The sequence below is a fragment of the Musca vetustissima genome, unplaced genomic scaffold (genome assembly GCF_032173495.1).
Source record: "Musca vetustissima isolate MV318-11 ecotype Yass unplaced genomic scaffold, APGP_CSIRO_Mvet_v1 utg25376, whole genome shotgun sequence".
NCBI lineage: Eukaryota > Metazoa > Arthropoda > Insecta > Diptera > Muscidae > Musca > Musca vetustissima.
The window spans coordinates 112,892-128,964 of record NW_026877506.1 but is presented as its reverse complement, the minus strand read 5'-3'; the positions used below and the strand labels follow the sequence as shown (position 1 = coordinate 128,964).

At 34.9% G+C, this 16,073-nt stretch overlaps 3 protein-coding genes across 3 annotated transcripts; 1 reads left to right on the top strand and 2 right to left on the bottom strand.

Annotated features, from left to right (window-relative positions):
- The first annotated feature begins 1,187 nt into the window (after nt 1-1,187).
- On the top strand, nt 1,188-5,542 carry LOC133322087 (transmembrane protein 161B-like). The gene is made up of 8 exons (XM_061531154.1): nt 1,188-1,223; nt 2,030-2,413; nt 2,488-2,567; nt 2,730-2,945; nt 4,215-4,472; nt 4,714-4,888; nt 4,954-5,283; nt 5,423-5,542. The coding sequence occupies exons 1-8, from the start codon at nt 1,221-1,223 to the stop codon at nt 5,540-5,542; spliced, it is 1,566 nt and encodes a 521-aa protein (XP_061387138.1). The 5' UTR covers nt 1,188-1,220.
- Nucleotides 5,543-6,920: 1,378 nt separating this feature from the next.
- On the bottom strand, nt 6,921-10,416 carry LOC133322091 (membrane-associated protein Hem). The gene is made up of 3 exons (XM_061531158.1): nt 9,232-10,416; nt 7,991-9,179; nt 6,921-7,923 (listed from the first exon to the last, which is right to left on the bottom strand). The coding sequence occupies exons 1-3, from the start codon at nt 10,409-10,411 to the stop codon at nt 6,921-6,923; spliced, it is 3,372 nt and encodes a 1,123-aa protein (XP_061387142.1). The 5' UTR covers nt 10,412-10,416.
- Nucleotides 10,417-12,481: 2,065 nt separating this feature from the next.
- Nucleotides 12,482-13,441, bottom strand: LOC133322088 (U3 small nucleolar ribonucleoprotein protein IMP4-like). The gene is made up of 2 exons (XM_061531155.1): nt 13,258-13,441; nt 12,482-13,191 (listed from the first exon to the last, which is right to left on the bottom strand). Exons 1-2 carry the CDS (start codon nt 13,439-13,441, stop codon nt 12,482-12,484), a joined length of 894 nt encoding a protein of 297 aa, XP_061387139.1.
- Between the last annotated feature and the right edge of the window lie 2,632 nt (nt 13,442-16,073).

Genomic DNA, 16,073 nt, shown 5'->3' with positions numbered 1-16,073 from the left:
CATATATTGAATATATGGTGGGTAGCAGTCAAGTGTGAAATTGCCGAGGTATAAATGCTAAATGTTTATATACCGAATATCAGTCCGCTTTTGAGAGGTAATAACCGCCTGGTACTAGGGTTCAATGTCAACCATGTGTTGTGGCATTCTGTCCTAGCACTGGCTTAACAAATTGATAGCTCAACATTTTGCACGGTTAATGAAGATGCCCCAAGAGGATAATAGGAGATTCGCCAGACATTACCAGAGTCTGATAAATGACGTAAATTTTCATTTCACTCGCCTCCGACCACCTTCCTATCATCGTACTCGTCAAACGTGATGAGCTTCGTCGTACGACCCATAAAGATCCAAGGGTGAGGGAACGTACTCTTGAAGTCATCAGACTAATATGGAAAGGCTTCCCTCAACAAGGCAGGTCAGGAGAGATCTTCATGATCTAGAGATAAAGGGAGGTTCAAAGATACAATGTCCAGATGAACAGGCGTATCAATCAAACAAATTGATGGCACGTGTCATGACTTTTAAGGATGAGCACATCGTTTAATCCAACCTAAGGTAGTGAAAAAATACGAAAGAGTTGATCCGAACAAGACTTCAACCGAATTCCAAGTCGACAGTATTCCCAAATAGCGTACGGTGCACTACTGACCTCTATATAACAGCATAGCCGGATTTGATTTATAGTGGATATTCAAAATATCTGAAATCAATCGCAGCTTCCAAGAGAAAACGAAATAAAAAACTTATAATATAGTGCTGATTTTTCTTAAATTCCGAAATTTGGGAGGTAACGTTATATGAGGACTATTTCTTAATATTTATTGTATTCCCGAATTGTATTCCCACCCCTCGTAATTAATGTTCAACTCTGCTTTGAATTTAAGCGATTTTATGTAGCACCATGCGTTTTTTCACTCTGATATAGTTGACATCACCTCTTGTCAATTCTATTTTTGTAGCACTAGCAAGCACAGCTGATTTGTCTGTCATTCAGTTGGGGAGGTAGAACAGAGAAGAAACTGTTCTTGCAGCTCATCGTTTTGGTTTAGTTTAAAACTATTTCCGTTTTTAATTAAAGATTTCTTCAGTAATTAAACCAAAAGTCATGTATTAAAGAAGACTCCATTTGTGGGTAGGCGACATTAGCACATACAACAATAAAGCATTTAATAAAACAATACGAACGTGAAAAGAAACCACCACCACCGTCAATTAGCATGGTAAGAACCCGAACAGCATTTTTCCTTAAAAAACTGCCTGCTGCATATGTTTTGGAGAGTAGACAAGTGTACATACCCTGAAGGAAATGTGGGGTGTTGTATCGCCTTTGTCTACTATTGTGGCGACATGTCTCCATATTTTCTACAACTTGTCTACATATCATGTAATAAGAAGAAGCATTTGTTATGTTAACAACCAACTGAGCATGGTTATGCTTCTTCTTTTTTCTTTAATATATTTATAATTAAAGAAAAAAAAGTTGGCGGCAATAGACAGATATTTTGTTAAAAACGCGAGTTTAAAGTTATTAATGGTAATAATTAAATTAATGAATTAATTGGTGAACAAATTTTTGAGCAAAAGAAATTATAAAAAATTTACAAGTGACATATGTGACCTTTAGTCTATATATACAAACTATTGACTTACTACTGACCGTGTCCACATATGCGACGCTGTGTCTATATCTAAAAACTACTGACTTACTACTGACCAAGTCACTAGTTCATTTCCAATGACAAGCACATGTTAAATGTCAATAGTAAAATGCATTGTGTTGGGTATAGTCGGTCAACAGTATTGGTGACAATGCCAATAGTAAGTCAATACTGATTTACTGTAGACATTTCCTACAGGGTACATATAAATAAAAATGTGTGTGCCTCTTAAATATGAATATTAACCAAAAATAGAATTGCTTTGACCCAAATTTGGTTACGTTAGCCTTTAACGGCCATGGGAAAGAATATTTTGAAAAAAATAAATAATTGAATACTTTTTATTAAATTTTATATTTTTCTTTTAGGCAATATTGGGAGCTCAACTGGTTATAACACTGGTTGTGGTCAGTATAATACAAAAATTCAATGCACACCTGTCGTTTGCCAAATGGATATTGTGTTCAACCGGTCTTTATCGTTATTTACATCCCACCGATGATGAGCTGAGAACCAAGGCTGGGGTGCCCAAGGAAAAGCCGCAAAAAGGCGGTAAGGGCAAACACTATCAAAATGGTACAACCCACCACAATCCCAAAGAGGGACAATTTCATATACCGCGTAGCATAGAAATTGATTTGGAAACATCACCGGTAACGGCCAGAGATGTGGTGCACTTGCGGTATTATACGGAATATCAATGGCTATTGGATTTTAGTATCTATGCTGCAATTGTTTATATTATATCAGAGGTAAGTTTACGCTAATTCCTCACTCCAATGCTAATTGATTTCAAAAAATATTGATTGCTATTTGTGCATTCTAGGTCTATCACTATTTTATTCCTTTGAAAAATGAGGTTAATCTTAGCATGGTCTGGTGTTTGTTGGTGGTTTTCTTTGCTGTGTAAGTAATGACACAAATCAGATATACGTATTTTATTATTATCATTATACATACCTTGCTATTGAGATATGTTTATTGACAATTATATACGTGATTTATTTTGTTATCAATGAATGACGTTATTGTTATAACTTATTTTTTGTTTTGTTTTTTTTCTTTTAGTAAATTGTTATCTTCTCTGACGGTGCTGTATTTCCAAAGTGAAGACTCTATTGGTGAACGTTCTATGGTCATTGTGGCCTGCTTGGTTTATCTTCTAATAGCCATGATTGTTCTCATCATTGATGAAAGTATATTGGAAACTGGATTGGAGGATGCATATGCCAGTTTTAATAGCAGTGCTTCGAAATTTTTAAATGATCAGGGTATACAATCAAGGTATGTTTAACTTTTTTTCAAATTTATTTTTTGATAAAAAAGTGTATTCTATTTAGCCAATGGGATATTTCCAAAATTGTAATTATTTTACTTCAAAATGAAATTTTAATTCGATTATAAATTTCGTGAGAAATCCGAGTTAGAAGTGTTCTCAGTTCTTCACAACGGGAATATAAAAATGAAATGTCCGTCTGGTGGTTCTATTTGTCTATTAAAAAATATGCGTCAAGTGACCTCGAAATGTTTTCTAAAAAAAATTCAAGCTTGTGAAATATAAAAAATCACATCCATTTTTAGTGGAGAAATTTGATATCCAATCTAAGCAATAAGCTATCCATATATTAATATCGATCATACATTAAATTTCAAAGAGTACCCACCTTAACCATCCAACAAAACTTCCTGCATACCCCAATCTTACACCCTCACAATGATTTCAAATTCATATTTCTGGTATGGTTGACCCACAATTTAAATTGTACCAAATTTAGTACACAATAGTACCAATTTCCAAAACCTCCTACTTACCCCAAACCTTCACACCCACAGTGATCTTAATCCAAGTTTCAGGATTCCAACTCTATCGGTTCAATCACAATTCAAATTGTACCATATTTAGTACACAGAAGTACCAATTTCAAAAAATTCCTACATACCCAATCCTACACCTCCACAGTGATTCTAAATCAAAATTTCAGAATTCCACTCTATCGCTTCACCCACAATTTAAATTGTAAACTCCCTACATATCTCAATCTCACACCCCAACAGTGATCCTAACTTCAAATTTCAGGATTACAGCTCCATCGGTCCCCTAAAATTTTAAATTGTACCAAATTTAGTACCCATTTGTTAAACTGAATCCTGACCCCAATCCTACACCCCAACAGTGATCCTGACTTCAAATTTCAATGTTCCAGCTCTATCGGTTCACCCAAATCCAAATTGTACCAATTATAGTACGATTTAGTACTTTTCGCAAACGTAAGAAAAAAAATTCCATAACTACGTACATATCCCAATCCTAGTCCATCAGTGACGCTCATTTAAAATTTAGGAGTTCTAGCTCTACCGGTTCGCCAAATTCAAATGGTATCACCTTTGGACCAAGAGTGACCCTCACCCAAAATTTCAAGATTCTAGCTTCAGGCGTTTCGCCTGGGCGTTGATGAATCGTTAAGTCAATCACTTTACTCTTTTATTAGTATATATATAATATAAGCTTTTTTGTATATTAAATTAATATGTTTCTCTTCTTATTTCTTTCAGTGGTCCAGCCTCCAAGCTCATTGTCAAATTAGTAATGGCCGCCTGCTGCGCCATCTTGGGTTCACTGTTCACTTTCCCCGGTTTGCGTATGGCCAAAATGCATTGGGATTCCTTGAAATATTGTGAAGAGAGTAAAGTTAAGAAAATCTTGCTGAATATTAGTTTTGTATTGCCATTCATTTTGGTGATCTTGTGGATACGGCCGGTTAGTCGGGATTATTTGACGGTGCGAGTGTTCCAGGGAATGGATGCGCCATTGTGAGTTTACAAAAAAATAACATTTTTAATTTTCTATTATTATTTTATGTCATATTTTGTGTATCAAACTTTTATTTTAAATTTAAATATTTTTTATTTTATATTATTTTTTAATTGATGGCAATTTTTTTAATATTCTACAATTTCTTCAAATTTTTAATTTTTTATTTTAATAATCGAAATTTTGGATTTTTCAATTTTCTATTTTATTTTTAATTTTCTTTTTAATTTCTTTTCACAGAATGAAGCCTCATGTTTTTGAAACCTTACGTCTTATCTTGGTTGTCCTTGCCGTTGTCTTAAGAATCGCTTTAATGCCAATTTATCTGCAATCCTATTTAAATTTGGCCTATGATAAAATTATGGATTTAAGAAAGGAAGCTGGTCGTATTACAAATGTGGAATATCAAAAGAAGGTATAATAGATTAACCTAAAATATTTGATTCCAATATTTAATTATTTAAAAACAAATTATTTCAGATTTCTTCCATATTCTATTATTTGTGTGTGGTGACACTACAATTTGCCGCGCCCATTATTTTATGTTTATATCTAACACTGATGTACAAAAGTTTGGGTGGATTTAGTTGGACGGGTTTGTTTAGTGAAACGGCGGTACTACAGCATGAATGTTCTGCAGAATTGGAACCACCAGCAGCAACTGTAACATCAGTTATTAGTAGTCAAGACTTTTTGGAAGGTAGTGGTCTGGGCACCAGCCTTTTGACGGAAACCGAAACTGCCAACAATGAATTTAATATCATGACATCAGCACAAAATCTGCACACCTCATTGATGAGTTTGAAAAATGTGAGTATTGAATAATTTCTTCAGCCATGCCTCAAAATCATTCGTAAAGTCTGAATAATCCTAAAAAACTATTTTGAAATATATTTCCAAGATCCTGACAGATATTTACAAAATATTCAAATCGTTTTTTTTTTCACAGGTCTTCACCACAGAAGTCTACAAGGGTATTCTCGGCTTTGCCGCATGGTGGAGTTATTTCACATTATTTGCCAGCTCTTCCTTGGGTATTGTTTATCAATCATATTTCAACAAGACCTAAACAGCAACAAAAACAAAAAAAAACTGCCGACCTATAAAAATTATTTATGTTTTTTAATGGAAAAAATCAAAAAACAAGCAATATGAATTATTTTATAAAAAAGTTAACAAGTCGCATAAAGTCACTAGTAGTAGTTAGTTAAAAAAAGAATTTTTAATCGAATCCCCTCTTCATCCCTAAAAAAAAAATATTTTTTCTCTCAAAACGCATTTTATGTTCCCCCATGTGTTGTTTGCCATTGCTAGCTCTAAAGTGTTAATTTTTTTCATTTGTTTTTATTTTAATTACTTTTTATTTTAATTATTTTTTTCTATTTATTAATTATAATTGGTTTTTTATGTTTTAATTTTGGCCATAGAAAAAATTTTATTTATTTTTATTTAATTGTAAAGAAAAATATTCTCTTATGTGCTTACATATTTCGAATTTTGTTTCATCTTCTCTCACCTCACATGGATTTTGGTTTGATTGGGTTTTATAGTTTTATTTTTTTTAGATTTTATTTTTTTTATTATTCTTAAATATTACAATAATTATTTTAATACTTTATTTATATATACCTATAAACTGTGTATATAATAATGCATAATGTTTCTTTTAAATAGAAAAAAAGAGCGTAAGACAGAGAGAGCTTATACTACGAAGAAGAAAAAAAAATACCTTATAAAAAAATTTTAAACAATTATTGTTTTTTTAATCGATTTGGTTACTTAATTTTGACTAAGAACTAAGTTTGTTTGCTAAGGGTTTGCATGATGGTAGGGGTGGAGGTGTTCGAGTAATGTGTTCCATTCCTTTTGATTTTCGAAACCAAGAAAAAAATTTGATTTTTTTGGCGGCCACTTTATATTTTAATTTAAGTTTTCTTGTGGGGAAAAAGGAGGAGATCCCTAAGTCACGAAATTTTCTTTATAGATTCCGGTTTTATAATTTTAATACGGGACAGATAATTCCAGCCTCTTGATATTTCCACCACCACTTTCTGTGTGGGACGCCTACCTATTGTAAAATTAATTATGGCCATGGCCTTTTTTATTTTTCTTGGCCTTAAAATAAGGTGCCTTAATATTTTAAATTTACCTGTTCTTGAAAAATATATAGAGGTTCCTAAACCCACAAATTGTCGTTATAGGTCCTGGTTTTAAAATTTAAATAAAGGCAAAGAGTTATTGCCTTTTTCTACTTTTCAAAATTCTGGCCATTTCCCGATGTCATTTATGACTTAAAAAAACGTTCTTAGCCTCTTCTTTCCACCCACCCAAGGAGGTTCCTTGGGATTCCATTTGTGAGTTTTTTTTCTCATGATATATGTATAAAAAAATCTCTTACAAACTACACCATAAATTTTTACCTCTAATAATGTTGTAATTGTTACTCTTTAAAGTCCCAATATTTGTTCCTGCTTGTAGACAGCATGATAGGCATTACGTATCAAAACATATGGGAAACATGATTCCAATAGATCCATTGTTAAAAATGGTGATTGCTTGACAATTTCATCGAGTAGCAAGTAAATGGATTCACGATTACGTGTTGCATCGCGATCCGACTCCTGACCCAAACGCAATAGCGATGAAGAGGCCAAGGCTAAAAATTCTTTCATACGATCTTCAATGTCATTTTGACCACAAATTGTAAACAAAGCTCCAAAAATATTATTTATGGCCACTGACATACAGTGGGTATTATTGGAATGACCATCAATAGAGGCACGATAAAATGAACTATCATTACGTGCTAGCTTGGGAATGGATACGGCCACGAATACCATTAGCAGGCAGGCCGTTAAATGTTCACCCTCATCAAATTCAGGTTTTTTAGATTTTAAAGTGGCCGCCAATGTGGGATCTACTTTACACATTAAACCTGCAGCGGAGGCCATTTCAGAGGCCACCCGAATTTGATCTCCACCCGGTAAATGTTCTTGGAAATCTTTAACGGAACTCAAAAGGAAGGGTATACGTTTCTCCAATACATCCACTAAAGCCTCATGGACCAAATTGCGGAAACATAAAATCACGCCAATTATGGTCATGCGCTGCAGAACACGATCCACATCTTGTAGACGTTTAAATTGCTCCTTCATTACTTCGGGTTTATCGAAACTGGTGCGCAGGGTTATCAAGACCTCTTTGTTAACACCGACCAGAGATTTTAGTTCTTGTACCTGGTTGGCAATGTGCCACATAAGGGTTTCGTTGAGAGATTTTATGCCATAAGGGCCCACCAATTCGGCCAAAGCACGTAATTCATTTAAATCGGAGAATTCTTGAGGGTTGAATGGGACCCAACCCTCTGGGGAAATGGGTACAAAGGCCTTTTGATTGTTGCTAAACACAATGTTGCCGGCCGAAACGCGACGCAAAAGGACTTCGCTGTACCTGGAAGAAAATTAAACAAAATTAGAAAATGTTTTAAAATCTTTAGTTTTTTTTTCCTCCTACTCACCACGTATTATACAACGCCGCAATTGTCTTCTCACCATGCGAATCCAAGGCCTGGGTCTGCTGCAGCAGACAATTATTAAACACTCTGGTCATATCGATATGCACATAATTCTCAACCGTTTGCAAAACATTCATGTATGCCCTAACCGATGCCAATAGTTCGGAGGGTTTAGCAATTTCCATTGTCTCCGCATTGAACATAACCATACCCACTAAATCCCTGGAGAAACGATGTTCCAAATTTTGACACAAATATTCGCGTGGGGCAAAGGCAAATTCCCACACATTCACTGTGGGACAATAGTTAATGGCAAAACACAGTTCCGTAAGGGCCATATGCAATTTATCCATGGTGGTTAAATCTTCTCGGGTCTTACGATATGATTCATCGCCTGGTTTGCGTATATCATCAAATTGTTTCTTCGACTTATCTTTCTTTTTACGTGCCGATTGTACTGATAAAATTTTGGCACAATGTTTGGGCAGCAAAGCATCCGCCATGGTACATTGCTCATCACATATTGTGGTGATAATATTTTTCGCCTCTTTGGCCATTTCTTCAAGGAAAATATTCACCACACTCAGCGAACGCTCACGTATGTGATGCCTTTCCTCGGGACACATTTCATGGGTGCAATTTTGAAAATGACTACAAATCAAGGGGAAGGCAATGATATAACGATTTTGTGCCGGAAATTCCAAACACATATGGAATTGATCATCAAACATTTTACTATAGAAACAAAATATACTTAAATCGGATGTTTCCACTAGGATTTCATCTAAATTGTCGACGACTCGGGTGTGGAATACCATTGAGTCCAACAGGCGAGCCAATTCGACATGCTCTTGAATGCGTAAAACTGCCTTGCCCACACTCATGTATGTTTGCAAACGGAACCAATCCAAACGGAAGGCCCTAAAGTCGAATAGTTCATTATCTTCTACTTGCTTAACGGTCAAATTCGAGGCGGTATTGTAGAGCGAAGAGAAGATAACACTTTCATCTTCGGGACACATCTGTAGACTTTGCATGCGTATATTCAAGTCGGTGGAATCGAAGCCAGACAAGTATTGGACATAGTAGCGTTGCATGACTTGGCTATATTTGCGTACCAAAGCACGTAACTCTTCCATGTGGAAGAGCAACTCGGGTAACTGGCGATCCACAAGGTCCTCATTGCTTTTGCCTAAAAGAAAAATTTTTAATATTCAAAGAAAGATTCAAAAATATTGCCTTACCCTTATTCTTTAGCAGCGGCGGATTATCATTATGCCTCAGAAGCCACAAGATTTCATCGCGGGCCAAACATAAACCAATAAATATGAAAATGGCCTTGGGTCCCAGCAAACCCGGTTGATCGGTCATAATCAATGCCAACTCCTTGAGGGCGGTACGCAAAAACTTCCTTCTCTCTCGATGCATGAGAGCGGCTTTCTGTACCGCATTTGAATAGGCCTCCTTGACCTCACTTATACGTTTGTTGTAACCCTTAATACCATCAAAGAATGTTTGAATATACTGATGGATCTGCAAAACCTCATCACGGAACAGGGCAACAACCCAACTCGATTCCAAAGCGGATAACCAAATTTTATTCACCTCCGGATATTGACCCAACATTGGATGATTTAACATTAAACCAAAAATAATCCATCTATCCATTGCCTCAAGGGATAGATATTCACATGACATGGTGTCGGTGCGTACCGCCTTAAGCAAAATCGCTGGATTACCCACCAAGCTAAGTTTTTGCATTTCACGCCATTTATCGGCTGGCAAATTCCGCAATGGATAAATCGTTGTCAAGGAGCGCAAGGCATTTGTCAGCAGACGTTGATGTGGTATAAATTCCTCGGATAACTTCTTCAACGGCACCTCATAGTCCAAGATCATTTGGCCCAGCCGGGGAAATCCGGCATCTGAGGCATTATTTTGCAGCTCAAAGGCGGCATTATACAGACCCAACACTGCCTTACGATCTTCCACACGTGAGAGCAATATCATCAGCGAGACATAGGTCACCACCAAATCCAAATAGTTTTTGGTCAATTCAAAATTCAACGTTATATCCAAATGTATCTGGCAAGCATCCATGGTGGTCAGTAGCTCACACACATTGTCCTTGAAATCCAATAAATCCACAAAGGTGTGATAATACAACGACAACGATTTAATGATCTCCGCCTTAATATTCACAATCGCATTCAAACCCTTAACATCAATGTTGGGGAATCTCTTGACAATAAATTTGATTGAAGATTCCAAGGATTTTTCCGATAAGAACCCGGGTTTTGATTTCGTGTCACCACAAGCCTTCTTGATGTTATAGACTCGAGTCAAGATGCCCAAACCACGATCGTTCAGGATAATTAATTTTTCAGCAATTTTTTGCTGATTTGGATAGATTGGTCTTGCCATGGTGGCAGCTGGTGGCAAAAGAAAAAACCTCTATCTATCGTCTGGCCCCAGTAATTAGATCAACAGCACGCAGCAGCCCCACCTAGAAAATTTTTGTTTTCACTTTTTCGTGTGGAAAACCTTAGCTAATTCACTATTTTCCACTTAATTCAAATAGTAATGTCTTTCAATTTCACTTTTCAATAATTTTTGTTATTGTTTATTATGATTTTATTGTAAATAATTTACATTTTTATATGGGCAAAAATTTTGTGACTAATCCACTATGGTATTATTATGATATATGGTGTTATCGATTGACGTACTATCGTTACTTTTAATTACATGCCGTTTCTTGAAATTTTGACGGCGTTACGGAATGTGATGAGAAGACAAAATGGCCGATAAAGAAGAAGTCAATGGGGTATAACCGAAAAATTACGAATGAGGTGGGATGGAGACTAAATGGGAAACGAATGAATTGTTTACGAATGAGGTGGAATGCATACTAAATGAGAGCAAAGCAACAGGGTGATTCATATTGTAGCAGGTTAACAACACAAATGCTGCTTCTTATTATAATGGGAAAGGGATTGCTATGCAAAGGGAATTGATAGCATAACGTATGTAAAATTAATTGGAAACAAATAGATTCTACAACTATAATAAGGAAAAACAAAAAATTAAATTCGAGATGACAAATATTTTGAGCTTTATTGTATTAAAGAGAACAAATAAACAGGGTGATTCACATATCGTTTTTTTGCAGCAGCAGGTTGACAAAACAAGTTTTGGGAGATTGCTATGCAAAGTGAATTGATGACAGAACGTGAATATATTTAATTGGGGAATAATTTACATAAAATTTGATATAATTTAAATAAAAGGGTATTTTAAGGGGACTATTATTACTTTAGACTATTAAAATAGCAATCTTTAATGGTCATTATTTGCAAATATGAAATATATTTGACACTTACGGAAAATTAAATAAAAAATAATATATGGTAAAAATTTAATTTTTGATGCTTGTTATCTGTTAAATATAAAAAAAGAAATAGAAAATCTGACTACCAAAAATAATCAACATTGGACCATGTTTTCGGGAAGCCCTCATATCATAGTAACATCCATTATTTGGTATTTTGGGGATTTTGTATATGATTTTTTTAACCGTATTGGTTCTAATTTGATTTAATTGTTTTAAAAATATTTTCTTTAAAAATACATGAGAAAAAAATATTATTCAAAAAAAAAAAAAATCTTTAAAAAATATTATTAAAAAAATATTATTTAAAAAAATATTAATTAAAAAAATATGTATTCTTTTAAATATCCATTCCTTAAAGAAATATTTTTTAAAAATCCAAGCTTGAAATAGTAAAGACCTTAGGGTAGCATGGAAAAAATATTCTTTTAAAAAACCATGCTTGAAAAAATAAAGACCTTAGGGTAGCATGGAAAAAAGTATTCTTTTAAAAAACCATGCTTAAAAAATATAGGCCTGAAATACGGGCCTGAAGACATATTAGTCTTAAGATGGCATTAAAAAAATATTCTTTTAAAAATCCACGCCTTAGTGTAGCGTTGAAAAAATATTCTTTTAAAAATTCACGCCTTAGGGTAGCATTGAAAAATATCATTTTCAAAGCCCACTCCTTAGGGTAGCTTTGAAAAAATATTACTTTTAAAATTCCACGCCATAGGGTAGCGTTGGAAAAATATTTTCTATTAAAAATCCTCGCCTTAGGCTGGCCTTGAAAAAATATTCTTTTCAAAGTCAACGCCTTAGGATGGCCTTGAAAAAATATTCTTTTCAAAGTCCACGCCTTAGGATGGCCTTAAAATATATTCGTTTAAAAATCCACGCCTTAGGGTAGCCTTGAAAAAATACTCTTTTGAGGAACCTAATTTAGAATCGTTTATAGGTTCCTCGTGTTTTTCTTATCCCCATTTATGACACAAGTCGGGGCCCTTAGAAGTCATAAGAGATTGATTTTCTTAATTAAAAACTATCAACATTTCATTTTATTCCAAAAAATGTATGTAGATATCTGTATATAATTAGAAAAATAACTATCTACAGTTTCTTTATACTTCCGCCTCATCTTGACACCAACCATCATCATCGGACAAAAACCTTCTCTTCATTGATGTATTCATGTACGGCCGCAGTACCCATTCGGTATTGGCTGTCTGTATTTCATCGAGTGTACCCAACTTAATTTGATATAATTTCAATTGGAATCTCGGCCCCACCTCTTTCATTTCCAGTTCTTTGTTAACATATTGATAGGTATGATGACGGAAAGCAATATAATCATCATGATTGGCGAAGGTAATAACACGCTTCGAATCCTCTTTGGGGACGGGGAATAAATGTTTCAATATGGTCATTGTACGTTTACCCAAATCGGTTTTGAAATTATGAAAAATTAAATGAGGCTTTTGTTCACTCATCGGTCCAATGTCGGGTATATCGTGACGCATTACCACACCGGATATATTAAAGAAGGCCGTCGGTCCATAGGGTAAATGGCATATGACCAAACTGTCGGGTACACCACGATGTTCGTGGACAATTATGAAATCGGTAACATCATTGGCACGGCAGGCATGTATCAGTTGCTTCAGTTCGTATTTACCTCTGTTCATGCGCTGAGCATTGGGGAAGATCAGACGCAATTCTTTGACAAACATTTTTAGCCTTGCGGATGGTTCATGGGAAGTTGTGATCATAATTTTGGGATCCTCACTGCCCGCATAACGATATTCATCGTCGACATTGGGATTTTCTTGATCTGGAAAAAGTCAAAGGAACACATTTCAGTATCGTAGTTAAAATTTCTATTCAAAATTTTTCTTACCCAAACTATATTTTAGTTTTTCCTGTATGGTAATGGCCTCCTTCTGGAGACTAGGATGTATGGTCTTGTTGTTCGTCAAACTGTTGATCAACTTTTGTTTCTTCTCTTCGGATTTATGCCTCCGTGTCTCCTTGGCCTTTTCGAAAAGATATTCTCTTCTTAAACGGGCTTGTCTTCGTAACATTTTTGTTTAATTAATTTATTTTTTGCTGGCTACAAAGGAGCGTTTTGTTTAACTTCCAATCACAAATAACATGAAAATAAACACATGTGCGCTTTAGCGATGACAGGGGAGCGATAATTATTTATCGATTTTTGTTTATTTTTGATAAACGATTAATAAATGAAATGCTGCTTTATAGTTGCCATATGACATGGCAAATCAGCTGTTATTTGGTTGAATACTGTTAAAAACAAATTTAATTTGAATATTTCAAATTTAAAAGTTTAAACACTCGTTGAATTGTCTGCTGTTGTCAATACTTTTTGTGATTTAAATTAAATATACGAAATGCATAAAGCGGTGACATTTTGAAATTTTTAGGAAAAGTGTTACATTTTTTGGTACGAAAGCAGTGCTGTATTCGACATTTTTTACGAACACGATTTCTACGGTAAATGCAGGTTGTAAGACGTAACAAAAGTTTTAAATTTTAAAGGTTTTAAAAGTTTTAAATCGATTCAATTAACGAAATCTAGAAAAACACACTGTACGGTACATTTTTGTATCGTCAAAACGTCAGTTTTCGTACCCAATTTTCATATTCAAATAATATAAACATTTTTATACTGAATAATTTTTGTTACATTCTTTGGCTATTACCTATTCTAAGAGGAAACTTAAGTTTAAGGTCAGTTTTTCTGCCTAAGCGAAAACTAATTGATTCGCCTTTAAATAAAAAAACAACACAATTTTTAATTTTGTAAGATAATTTACTTGAAAATGTTCTTTAAAATCTTGAAATAGTCCAAATGTGCTTCACGAAGACGATATATGGTCTGTTCCCGTAGTGCAAGAATCTACTACTTTTTACTACGATAACGAATTTTCCTTTATGATATCGAAGAAAATAGTAAAATCTAGTAGGTTTACCCTGCAAAAAATTCTAATGTAAATGCCGTTTAACACTGGCAGGATTTTAAACTCCTTGAACATTAGAACTTTTTTACCGGGTTAACCTACTTTATGAGGATTTATTTGACGTATCTGCAAAGGAATTGACAATTGAAACCCACTGGGTTAACGAAATCCGGTTAAATGTAAACGTACTTTACTACAGTCTGATAAAATTAAATATTAACCCTTTATTTTGAGTTTTTCGTTGCCAGTCCTTTGCATATTGGAACCACTTTTTGACGACAGCAAAAAATCGGTTATTCTCGCGTTGGGAAATTTGGCCTTTGTACATTCTGTATTAAAAAATGAATGAGACGTGATGACCAGTAATTCCATGTCAAATTTAGAAATTCTTACCTTTTATTATAATAATTGCTGTTAATGCGTGGGCATGGTGTCCAAACGAAGAAAAGCTATATCCTGCATGGTCTAGAAGTACCGCTTCAAGGCAATTTCCAACATATGTTTCTAAGGATGTGTCCCTTAGTTCATTTAATATTCCTTTCTAAACAATACAAGTTAAGAACATTTGTTATTTTGACTTTTAAAATTTAGATTCTCGCATTTTCATGTCTTCTGTCTTTACTTGTTCTTCCAATTCTAGAAAAGACACTGCGGTAGATCGCGAAATATTAAGGAAAAAATTTACCTAGTTTTTCCACCGTTGCTGGTGCAAATAGCCTTAGGTTAGGTTAGGGATGTACGGTTGTAAGTAACAACCGTCCACTCGGAGACTATTGTCCATTATGATCATCCTTTAAACCTGAAAAGAGAACAGGAAGAGAAGAGAGAGGTGAAGAGAGAGAGGGTTATTTTAGCAATGTCAGATTTTTTACAAAGCCTAGGATCTGGCTGGGGTCTATTTTAGAGAACAAGACTAGATTATCAAGTTCATATCTTCCAAACTGTTTATGTCTTCTGCCAATCAGCGATGGATATCTACAGTGAATATGTTCAATTGTTTCTAGCTCTTCTTCTTCCTCACATAGACGACAGTAATTCTCTCCACTGGAGTCCCATTTCGAAGTGAGTGATCTAATTTTGCAGTGACCTGTTGTGATCCCCACAATGATTTTTATCTCTCTCTTATTATGTGTCAACAGCGAAGAAGTTAGATTCTGCAACCAGATTCTCTCGACCATCTGTTACCGACTACCTCGCTGTAGAACAAAAGGATTTACCAGAGATGGTCCGTCAGAAACAGTGACGTAAATGACATTGTTATTTTCAAAAAGAAGTTAAAATTTTTTATCATGATGAGAAATATATATTGTATATTCTTCAAAATAACTGTACATGGTGAAAATATTCAAATGAACGACGTTTACTACTTTTATTACATTTTATACAGGTATATGACTTTTTCCACGTTTACACTTTTTTACTGTCGAAAACCTAAAAAATCGTCACGCGGACCATCCCTGGGATTTGCCAATGAAATAGCCAATTGGTGGTTGCACAGATTTCTCAATCGGAAGATTTGACGTTTGTTAGCCCCCTCGACCAAGCTCGTTGGTTATCTCGATCCCTTCTATGTCACTATGTCCTGGAACCCAACATAAGTTAACTATCTGTCCGGTATCATTCAGAGCGGACTTGCAATCAAGAACTGCTTTTGAGTTTATAGTACACGACTCCAAAGCCTTGAGGGCCGCCTGACTATCGACATATATAGTCATCGGTCCCGTATTGTCGGCAG

What these genes read in the sequence shown, in the direction of transcription:
- LOC133322087 (XM_061531154.1), top strand. An exon ending in TTGTTTATATTATATCAGAG is followed by an intron (nt 2,414 to 2,487) that starts GTAAGTTTACGC and finishes TGTGCATTCTAG; the next exon opens with GTCTATCACTATTTTATTCC. An exon ending in GATCAGGGTATACAATCAAG is followed by an intron (nt 2,946 to 4,214) that starts GTATGTTTAACT and finishes TATTTCTTTCAG; the next exon opens with TGGTCCAGCCTCCAAGCTCA.
- LOC133322088 (XM_061531155.1), bottom strand. Translation starts at nt 13,441, where the DNA reads ATGTTACGAAGACAAGCCCGTTTAAGAAGAGAATATCTTTTCGAAAAG. An exon ending in AAAACTAAAATATAGTTTGG is followed by an intron (nt 13,192 to 13,257) that starts GTAAGAAAAATT and finishes GACTTTTTCCAG; the next exon opens with ATCAAGAAAATCCCAATGTC.
- LOC133322091 (XM_061531158.1), bottom strand. Translation starts at nt 10,411, where the DNA reads ATGGCAAGACCAATCTATCCAAATCAGCAAAAAATTGCTGAAAAATTA. An exon ending in GCCGCTGCTAAAGAATAAGG is followed by an intron (nt 9,180 to 9,231) that starts GTAAGGCAATAT and finishes TTTTTCTTTTAG; the next exon opens with GCAAAAGCAATGAGGACCTT. An exon ending in GCGGCGTTGTATAATACGTG is followed by an intron (nt 7,924 to 7,990) that starts GTGAGTAGGAGG and finishes ATTTTCTTCCAG; the next exon opens with GTACAGCGAAGTCCTTTTGC.